Here is an 11,309-nt window from a genome sequence, read left to right as displayed (position 1 = left end):
CAAATTAGCTCTTTGTATAGTTAAAGATGTTCTTACCTCATTGTTGAATTGAATCTTTGTGTGGAAAAAGAAAAGAAAAATCTCCAAGTAATTTTCAATGAAATGTGAGTTATCACTACACCAGCAATTAAGTGCTTTCAAAATTTGACATTCACAGAATGATCTCAACCATCTCACTACTTTGCAATGCTGTTACTAAAGGAGAACATTTATAGTTTGGGAAAATAGCACAAAAATGAAACTGTTGGAATTGTTTTGGTTGCTGAAAATACACTTGGCCTCAGCGTCTGTGGCACTGTGTAAAGGAAAGAGCTTTGGCTCTGAGCTCAGACAGACCCTGAGTTTGAATCCTAGCTCCTTCATTTACTGTGTCCTTAATAGGTCATTAACTTCTTTGAGTTTCTTCATCTTTCCATGTAAAAATGAGGTCAATAATGTCTTTGAACTTTAAATATTTGGCTCTACGAAATACTTATATCAACATCTGCCATTTGGAGACCTACTGTGTGCCAGGCACAGTCAAGCGCTTATGAATATATGTTATAATACTATGAGGTTGATATTTAGGGTGACCAACTTCTCCCAGTTTACCTGGGATTGCCCTGATTTTATAACTGAAAAGTCCTGACTCCTGAAACAAGATAAACTGGAGGAGTTGGTCACCCTATCCATACGTGGTCTCATGTTACAGATGTGAAAACTGAGTTCCAGCGGCTGTGCAGAGGGCCTGGTATCCCATAGCTGGGAAAGAGTAAGCCTGGCATTCAGACCCAGGCTTGGATAATTCTCAAGCCTGTGCTCTTTCTGCAGCCCTAAACTCTGCTCAGTCAATGTTTCTTGCCTTGCTGTATTACTAGAACATTCTGAAATTTGCAAGTATTTGTACATCAGACCACATTTTCTGACTGCCTTTAATTATAACTTCGGGAATGCATGCGTGTGTATTTATGTAAGTTGGAGAGCTCTCCAGGTGATAGTGATAATGAAAATGATAGCCTAACATTTTTTTCAAAGACCATTCTGCCTTCTGCCAATGCAGAGACCATTCATTCATATATTTATTCATTCGTTCAACAGGTATGCGCAGTGAGGTCTTACTGTGTGTCAGGGACTTGGGCAGATACAGAGGACTAAAATGCTGGCCTCAAGATACTCATAATGGGGTTATAGAGTATCAGTTGTAAATACTGTGAGAACTTTGATGATAGAGGCAAGTCCTGATACTCTTGCCCCTGCAAATACATCATCTCCCACCTCTCTTCCCATTCTGTACTCTAGCCTCATGGATCGTCCTTAATACTCCCTGACACTGTTTTGTTTTGTTTTGTTTTACAGTAGATGTTACATCTCACTGGAAGACTCTTTCTCTTTTGAAATGTCACCTCTTTAGAAAGAATTTCCTTGCCTCAAGCTAAATTAGCCACCCAGAAGTTTTCTATGTTATCACCCTGTTTTGATGATCTTCACAGATTTATTTATGCATTATTTGGAATTTACCTTCTTTGTTTGCTGCTTTTTTGCCCGCCTTTCCCAACAGCATTATGTAAATTTTTGGAAGAAGAGAGAACGTGTTTATTTTTATTGTTTATTTTACTCATGGCTGTGTTCCCAGGATCTAAAACAATGCTAGGCACACAGAAGCAATCAGTAAGTAGTTTTTGAATGAACGAAGTGAATGACTTAACAAATGCTTTGGCTGCTGAAAGGAGCAGCTATGTCTATATGAGTAAATAGAACTGCAAGGAGAACTATGCCAGAAGGGACATAAGTCAGCCTTAATTTTTGTTTTTCTGGTGATAAAGGTAGTATATCCTCAGTTTAAAAAAAAGTTGGTAAAGAAGTGACAAAAAAGAACAAAAATGAGACTAGCCTGATGTAATCACTAATCAGATTTTGTTACACGTTCTGTCCTAGGTCTCTTTTGATTCATGTGCATAGATACTTTTGAACAAAACCAAATCACTCTTTTCCTAGTTTCATGCCATTCTGGGGTATATTTTCATATATCTTTTCTTATATTCTCAGCTTGAAGATTGCTTTGTTTTTCATCCTAATGGATGAAAGATAGATCATCTTTGATAGGATCCATGTGTTAGCAAGTAGAAAGTAAAAGGACTTTGGTTTGAATTCTAGATCCACCAGTTTCTTTTAACATTTTTTTTTTTTTTTGGTTTCCTCATCCATAACATGGGTACATGAAGAATGCCTACTTCATAGAGCTATTGTGCCAGTTAAACAACATAATGCAAGTACAGCTTTTAGCACAATGTTGTTGAGCAATACATGTTTACTGTCCTTGAAAATTTCATGTGAATAAACTCCTAAAAGGCAAAGTTTCTTTCTAATCCATCTTAAAGGACAAACAGAAACTAGCTAAAGAGAGGGGCAGGAAGGAGGGGGCAGACCCCGGAAGTGAAGTTGGTAATAGTAAAACTCTTATAAAAAGATCTTTCCTTACAAATTATAGAACTTGAGAGCCACACTGTATCAGCAAGAAGCTTCCAAACACAAAACTTCTATTACCTGTGACTCTGCCCACTGGGCAGCCCAGTTTGTCATGCAACTCCCCATGATCAATGGAAATATGCTTTTCTGGGTACTTGGTAAGATAACGCTGATCAAGAAAGTGCTGGCCATTTAAGCTGTGCAGTTGGGAGGATGGGATGCCCTTTGATTAGATAAGGAAGTCACAGAGCTGAATTTTGTTTGGTCAGATAACAAGTTTAAATTTCAGTATATAGAGGTGTCTAGTGGGTTGTCCAGAAAAAAGAGATCAGGGCTTGAGATGATGGTCTGAGTAAGTAGTGTGGAGGCTAGTTGAGGCTGTGATGGTGAGAAACATCTAACTCAGTAATATTGAGTTGTCTTTTGTTTCCCTTCTGATAAGAAGTCGTAAGCTCATCCAGAAATACTCATTTTGCTTTCAATAGATGCTATTGATTGATGTCTCATTTAATTCATACATTTAAATTTTATTTTCAGTAAACAACAATGTTCAACTTTTATGCCCCAAAGTAACAGAGTCGCACAGCAATAAAATCATGTTTATTTAGTGATGTCTGACAAGTAGAGAAACTAAACGTAATATTTTACAAAATGTACAATTTATATTTTTATAAATACTTTAAAAGAGAGAAGTGGAACACGTGTGGTGGCATTAAAAGAATGTCTCGATTTAATTTTGCAGCCTACCTTGTAGCCTGACAAACCAGATATACGTATGTATACACATCTATCTTGATCATGAGTTTTCATAATTATGGCCCAAGGATAAGTCTTGGGCATGTCTACAATAATTCCAAACTCCCATAAAATATGTGGTCTCTCAACCACCAGTCATGTTGATTTTGCTCTTTTTTTCTCAAAATTCCACAAAATGCACATTTGAAACAGCCATCAGAGGATGTAAGCAAGTGTTTTGGACCTCAGTTTACTCATCAGTGAGATGAGATAATCCTTGCTAATACGATCTGTTTCTGCTAAATTAAAAAACTTGGGGGCCTCAGCCGCTTCCAGTATGTAAATATCTGAGGGCTGTGAGGGACCAGTCATCTTTGTATTGGGAGTTTTCTGTTTAGCTTCTTTCTATTGGAAAGGAGTCAATGTGTCTTAAACGGAGAAAGTTTATGACACAAGTCCACTTAGCCAACATATCATTACTGTAGATAAAACATGTTTCCTAGTGTAAAACTAAACAGAAAATTAATAGTCATCTCTGAACATCATGTTGAAGAGCTGTATGTTTCCTTGGATCTGGAGCTTAGAAGTTCAGAGCTGGTTTACCCAAAAAGGGAGCCAATAGAGAATCTTCCCATCAAACCTCAATATATGGTTGAAACACTTGTAAAACGAACGACATGTTCAGTATGATTCTAGACTTCACTGAGTCATTATAGTGACATTTTCTTGGAATTGCACTAGTGCACAACAAAATATAATGAGTGCGATGTGATACAGTCTACAAAGTAAATTATATACCTGTTTTCTTAAATTTATACAAATTTGCATCTGTAATAAAACCACAGGAAAGTAAGTCATTCCTAAGCCATATCCTGAGCTTACCTTGATTCCAAGTTTACAGTTAATTACATTTTTTGTTAAATAAAAAGATAGCTATAAATGTCCTCATATGATCACATTAGGAAAATACATAGGATTCAAGGATGAAATTGTGATTCTTCATTGCTTTTCTTATATTCCTTTGATGGTGGGTGGTGCAGCAGCTACAGGTGCTCTGTAGGTGTGCTTCTTGAGTGACAGGTTACATTTTCCCTCTGGTAGTCTTCAGCTCCAGCTCCTGGAGGAAGGCCTCATTATTCTTAGGACAGTTGGTGTGACAGGTGCAGGTCCCAATGACCATCACTGGTTTCTTGACTATTTGCCCTGGGGAGCACTGAAACTCTGCCTGGATGGTTTTGGTATTGTGGGGAGTGCAGCACCGGCCATCACTGCAGACCCCACAGAACCTGGGCTTGTAGGTATGCAGGCTGGTGCAGTTTTTGAATTGCAGGTGGATGGCTTTGAGTGATTTCTTGGTGCGGAGACACTTTTTTCCTTTCTAAGAAAGAAAAAAGAAGTGATGTTTTGAATGGCTACTATTCCTCTGAGGGACAATTTTAGAGTATGGAATTACCTGCTAGTTGCCCACCCAATATCTATTGGTCTTTCTTCTTTGCTATCAGAACATTAATTTTGCTTGAGCAATATAGCCAGCTAAAAGTATTTGCTTCCACAGCCTAGCTGGGACTTGGGGTAACTTTGTGGCAAAGTTCTGGCCAAGGATACGTAAGCCAAGGGAATCTGGGAAATCCTTTGTCCTTTGAGTAGGTACAATTCTTTATTGTTCCTATATGCATTTTCCTTTCTTCCTGGAATGTGAACACCTTGCCTAATTGTACATAATGGTCTTTTGACATTGAGGAGATGAGCATGAAGGTGAAAGCATATGTATAATAACAAAACCTGTCTTTTAAGACACTGTAACATGCTTTGGTGTCATTTTTAGCCAAATGCATTTTTACACGTGATACTGTTTGGCTCTCTGTGTTCCCACCCAAATCTCATCTCATATTGTAATTGCCATGTGTGAGAGGAGGGGCCTGCTGGGAGGTAATTAGATCATGGGGGCAGATTTTTCCCTTCCTGTTCTTGTGGTAGTGAGTTCTCACAAGATCTGATGGTTTAAAAGCATGGCACTTCCCCCTCTTGCTGTCTCTCTCTATCTGTCTCTCTCATGCTGCCATGTAAGATGTGCTTTGCTTCCCCTTCACCTACTACCATGATTGTAAGTTTCCTGAGGTTTCCCCAGCCATGTGTAACTGTAAGTCAATTAAACATCTTTTCTTTATAAATTACCCAGTCTCAGGTAGTTCTTTACAGCAGTATGAAAATGGACTAATACAATGTCTTATAAACAGAGTGGGTATAAATCTGGCATTATTTTATGTTTCCAACACTCTTCAGACATTAACTCAACCTTTTTAACAGTATTCATTCATACAAGGAATAATCATTCATAGAAAGAACAATTGCCCATTTTACAGATGAAGAAACTGAGTCTCAAAGACTTAAAGGGATCAGAAAACATCTAATATTTGAATTTGTCTGATACAAAGCCCATTCTTTCTATTACATGATGACCTCAGGACATTTCAAGACATGGAATTTGCATGAAGGCAAATAAAGTGGAAAATGCATTCAAGATTGTATTAGTAATGATAAATGAAGAGGCCTAATATTGATAATTCAGCAAAGAATTGACTATGTTTTATTTCTTACTTATATTTCTTCATCTACTAATTTCCTACAATTATCCACTGTTTGCCTTCATAGGCATGACCCACAGCTTGTGGGGTGATTAGATGTGGAATTATCTTAAATCAGTGACTCTCAAACTTCAGTGCACATCAGAATCATCTAGAGGATTTCTTAAAACAAGCTGTTGGACCTTACACCATGAGTTTTGGATTCAGTACATCTGATGTGGGACCCACACCATAAATTTGCATTTTAACAACTTCTTAGATGATGCTGCTGGTGTGGGGAACACACTTTAAGAACCACTGTCTTAGATGTAAGAATCTCTTGGAGACAAGGAAGTAATGTTTGGTATGCTAGTACAACTTTTATAAAATATGTATACTATAAATAAACATCTTTAAAATAACATATCCAAGTATTAAAGAAGATGCAAATTATACGAAAAAATACAAATTTTGCAAAAAGACACAATAGAAAAAGCCACATCTTGGAGGTATTAAATAGAAACATCTTATTTAATAAAGAAGTTGCTGTGCCATTGCAAATATTTAAGGACTTCTTGTTTCTTACTTTTTTGTATTTAATATTTAGCATGTATTCCTGTCAGTACCCACAAAATGGTACAGGATAACAACATTCCTGTGTGTGTGTATATGTTTGTATGTGAGACTACTTATGTGAGTGAACCTATATGACTATGTTAGATGTATGTTTGAATTCCCCTGAGTGTGGGGAAGTGCATCTCCTAGGATATAATTTTAGGGATAAGGTGTTTCTAGGTGTTCTTTCTAAACTGGTGGAAGAAACATAAAGTTAGGATGGACCTCAAAAAATTAGATAGCTAAGCAGCCATATAACTAATGCAACCACTATGGACTCTTATTTTACCAGTAAATAGAAATCATAAGTAATGGTGGCTACTATTAACAGAGTACTTAATCTATACCCAGCATTTTGCGGATTCATTCTATTTCATCACCATGACAACTTAAGGTAGGTACTTTCAGCAGCCCCATTATGTGGGAGAAGGAATTGAGGCTGAGAAGTTAAGAAAATTGCCCAAGATTACATAGCTAGTTCATGTGGAAAGACAGAATTTGAAGCCAAGCTGTCTGGCTCCACAGTTATCCTCTTACGCACTAGATGATATTGCTTCAGTGTCAAGATATGTAAATCTTGAATTGCTAAGGACTGTTTTATTTTAGTCCTAGGTTTATATAAGGATCCATATAATGGTTCAAATTGGGTATTGTATTTATCTGATATAGGGCTCTGGTAACAAGGCCTGTGATGTCATCAGCAACCAATCAGAGCTTCTGATCTGCACATCTCACAGTCAGTGTTAACATACTGAGTTGATATAATTCCAGCAAAAAAAAATAAAAAGATACGTGCTGTTTTATTTGGCACATATTGCCTTATGCTGGCAAATGTATTATTTCCACTAGGTTTTTAAAAATACCAACAATAATTCCCAGACAGTCACTCGCTTATTTATCAACAGTTGTTTATCATGCACACAGTATGTGCCAGGTAGAGACCTGAGGACTGAGAGGTAAGACCCACATGGCCTCTACCCATACGTATTGAACCTGACCAGTAAAGAGAACTGAGGTCAGAACTGACCACTCTAGAATCAGTGGTGCTTGACAACTGGGTAGCCAGTTTTCTCCAGGAATGGTATGGGATTTGCTAGACCGTTCTCCATTGGGAAAAGCATTATAGTTGTCTGGCCCCTCTCCCTCTTTACCCGAGGGTGTACTGTGAGTTGCCTGGAGTATTTCAATATGTTAAAGAGAAAAAAGAAGATAGGCTGGCTTCAGGAACCCCACTGCCTTTTCTCTGGGGTTGACTCCCAGTTACAGCTGCTCTCTCTGTCACAGAGTGACACAGTGACTTTCTGAAGCCCAGGCTACAAGGAGACAAGGCCATTACCTTCAGGATGGGAAGTTTCCTCCAGGCTCCTACCTTATCTGTTGGCTGCTCCGGCTCTTGTTCACAGGGCCGCACCATGCAGAGCCGAGTCTGTTTCAGCATCTCACACTGACGGTTCCTATTGGTGACCCGGGTGGAGAACCCCATACCACAGCTCTTAGAGCATGCTGTCCACTCTGTGGTCTGTTCAATGCAGTTGACACTTGAGTCAGAGACTTCTACTCCTAGGGTGGCTTCTGGTCTGTAAGCTATGGGATGTATAAATAAAGACAGCCATATTGGGTAAAATGTGAGGATTGGAAAGTGGTCCTTTTCAGCCATTATTAGAAAGTGGGTCTCATTCAACTCTGTACCTATTAAACACCCATGCTCCCAGGACGCAGAACTGAATTTATTTATTTATTTATTTCTGGCATGACTGATAATGTCTGCCCTCAGCAATAGTATACAATTCTGAATATGCTAATGTAAGTAATCTGGCTAATGAATGGCTTCTAAAATAATCCTCTACTGTCTCTTGAGATTTTTTAAAAAACTACTTCATTGATAAGAGAAAACAAAAAGAAGAATCAAAAAAAGGTCGTGAAGTGCCATCTGAGCCTTCCTACAGCGTGTAGAAAGATGATACTTTTCAGTGACACCTGTCCAGGGATGAGTAGCCTTCTTTAAGGAGGTTAATCATGAGACAGCCTAGGTAGTGTACAGGATCGAGAAAAGAAAGAGGATTTAAAATGTTGTCTTTGTAGTGCTAATGAGGGTCAAGTGGGATGGATTAAAATACAAGTAGTAGTCATCCACTAAGACAAAAATAAGACAAAAGAGTGAATTTGGGAGGTCCTCTTTAGGAGTAATTGCAGCAAACTTCTATAACTTAGTTTGAGTTTATAAATATGTTTGATCTAATGTCTACAAATGTGTTTGATCTCAAGTGTTTGATCTCAGTGGGCAACCTGAAATCCACAACTGAATGGCCAGAAACAGGCCAATTTCTCTTTTCAAATCCAAGAGATTGCAAATTCTTCATGTTTGTATTTACCCTCTAGTATGACCAGCCCTAGGTATACTGAGTTTCTCACCTGCAAGGGTGAGGCCTCCCAGTGAATCTTCCTCATCTGGGCCACAGATCCACTTTTCACAGCACTCCCCAGGCACCTCAACTTTTCTTGGAGCTGGGCAGTTAGGCTCGGGCAGTAACACGTCCAGCTGACAGCGAGGCACACAACCAATCTGCCCATCTCTGCAGGTGCACTGGAATTTGCAGCTTGGCTGAAATTTCTCTCCACTGCGGTAGATGACCCCATCGAACACACAGTTATCTCCCTCTACCGCTAGAATATTGGGGAAGCAAAGAGGACAGCAAAGAGGAAGAGCAAAAACAAGAACACAATACAGTGAAGAAGCTATGTAAGATTTGGAGGACATGTTCCAAAACCCAAGTCCTTTTCCAGTTCCGGGGATCCGGTTTCTCATGTATCTACTGTAGAGTGATGTCCTCGTGGAGGCCTCTCAGAGCAAGAGAAAACCTTCAAGATCATCTAGTCTTGCCACTCATTTTATGGACGAGGAAAGAGGTGTGCAACTGTGAAGTAATGTCCCCAAGGCCCCCTGGCCATTGTTCCCAATGTTCAGTCATTTTGCAAGAACCTCCTTCGAGTTTCCTACTCCAGCAGCTTAGACTTGAAAAGAGAAAAAGTGTACTCTATGTTTTCCAACAGGTTAGCTGATCAAATTGGGAAGGGCGTTAAGATTCCTTGACACTCAAGCATAATAAATCATCAGTAGCTTAGAGAGAAAAGTAAAAGCCCTGCTGTCCAGAAAGGAAGGGACGATCTCCAACTACAATGTTGTACCGTGTGAAAAATTGATCCCCGATTGATTATGTTTTAGAAGCCTGGATTGGCTAGTTGCCTGCATTTTATTTTACTTGCAGTCAGAGAAGGGTTTACATAGTTGTCCCAGGAGACTAGCAGTTGCTTTGGTTCAAATGGGACAATTACAGGTGTGAAAACAAACCTGCTGGATTTTCCCCAACTGCAGTTTGGGAAACTGTGAGTGTGTGAGTAAACCCCAGCTTCCATCAGCCCCAAGTGGCCCCCTAGAAATGTCCGAAGGAAATGACTTCACTGGCCCTTAACTCTGCCTGGCTCCCCCTCTGCTTAGATTCTTGTCTAGGAAGCCAAGTGAGGAATGCCTTTCGCCCCCGGGGCAGGTTTCCTTTCTGGCTCTGGCGTTCCCCAAAGCCCCACACCATGCCTGACACACAGTAAGTGCTCTATACATGTACTCCCCACACCATGCCTGACACACAGTAAGTGCTCTATACATGTCACTTATTGCATTATTATTATTTGCTTATCGCCCTCTGGGAAGGGGAGGATAAAAGAGAAGGGAGGAAGCAGCTTCAGTTAGCTGCAGAAGAGGTCAAACAGCGGAGGGGGCAGGATTACCCATGCAGATGCCAGTCTGGTTGCTGGGGTCCGCGCTGCGGTCACAGTAGAGGCCACTGCTCTCGTCGCATGGCTCCAGATCTGAGCAGCTGTCGCCACGCTGGCGGGCGCACACCAGACAGCAGGAGCAGCCGTCCAGCACCGCGCGCACCCCGGGGGCGCAGGTCGGCGGCGTCGCGGGGCACTGGCCCGGGCACTGGGGAGGGCAGCGCTGAGTCGTAGCGACCTGAAGGCAGGCGAGACAAGAAGGAGAAACCACTCAGCTGGGGTAGAAGACACAGAGAGCCCGGTGACCAAATAGGGGCCACCCAGGAAGGCAAAGTAACTTGGGGCATCTTAAGGGTGTGCCACTTACCTGTCCCAGGAGATGGAGAAGCAGGAAGGTCAGGCAAAGGCACTGCTTTCGGAGACAAAAGCTCGTGCTCTGCACACTCTGCATGCTCAGGCTTTCTCCTCTCGCTTTTACCAAACGAGACTTTCTTCGCTGTAGATTGGCACCGCTCGCCTTCCCCCTGGTCCCGCGCTTGCGGATCACGCCCAGCACCACCAGCACAGGTTTTATAGCGCGCTCCTGGGACGCGCGCAAGCCGGTTGGCTGCAGTGCAGGGAGGAGGGGGGAGATCGGCTGGGTGGGGAAGTGGAACGAACCCCGGGGTTGCCATGGCAATTGGCCGTGGGTGCTGCTCTCCTTAGGGCGCGGCGCCGGGGCCTGCGTGTGCCTGTGTGTGGCGACTGGCTTTTCCCAGAGCGTAGGGAGGGGCTGGGTGGAGTTCCGAGGCCAGGACCCAGGGCTCGCTCGAGCGCGTGGGAAGGAAACGCCCGTTTCCTCCTGGAAGTTGCTTCGCCTTCTCCCAGGACGAAGACACCACCACTCCCCACCATCCTCCTCCACCCTGACCATTCCAACCAGGGCTGCAAGCGTGGGGTCCGCTTATGGGATGCCTGCAGTTTGGGGCCATCTGCGGGGGATTGGCAGAAGGCCCAGGGGTTTAGTCATGAGGGAAGCACATGCAAGTTTGTCACCGTTTAGGGCACTCATTGAATGTGTTGAGACGGAGGGGAGAGAAGCAAGGAAGGAAAGGAGAGAAAGAGGAGAAAGACAAAAGTGTATGTGTATGTGTGTATTGGGGAGAGGGGTGTGGCAGGGGGAAGGGAACCTAGAAAAAA

The 11,309-nt window shown here is 41.7% G+C and overlaps 1 protein-coding gene across 1 annotated transcript; it reads right to left on the bottom strand.

Annotated features, from left to right (window-relative positions):
- Positions 1-3,028: 3,028 nt before the first annotated feature.
- Positions 3,029-10,811, bottom strand: CCN3 (cellular communication network factor 3). The gene is made up of 5 exons (XM_033202911.1): positions 10,498-10,811; positions 10,143-10,368; positions 8,772-9,023; positions 7,729-7,943; positions 3,029-4,558 (listed from the first exon to the last, which is right to left on the bottom strand). Exons 1-5 carry the CDS (start codon positions 10,579-10,581, stop codon positions 4,262-4,264), a joined length of 1,074 nt encoding a protein of 357 aa, XP_033058802.1. The 5' UTR covers positions 10,582-10,811; the 3' UTR covers positions 3,029-4,261.
- Between the last annotated feature and the right edge of the window lie 498 nt (positions 10,812-11,309).

Source organism: Trachypithecus francoisi, unplaced genomic scaffold (genome assembly GCF_009764315.1).
Source record: "Trachypithecus francoisi isolate TF-2019V2 unplaced genomic scaffold, Tfra_2.0 Lachesis_group7, whole genome shotgun sequence".
Lineage (NCBI taxonomy): Eukaryota > Metazoa > Chordata > Mammalia > Primates > Cercopithecidae > Trachypithecus > Trachypithecus francoisi.
This window is presented reverse-complemented; position numbering and strand designations above follow the sequence as displayed.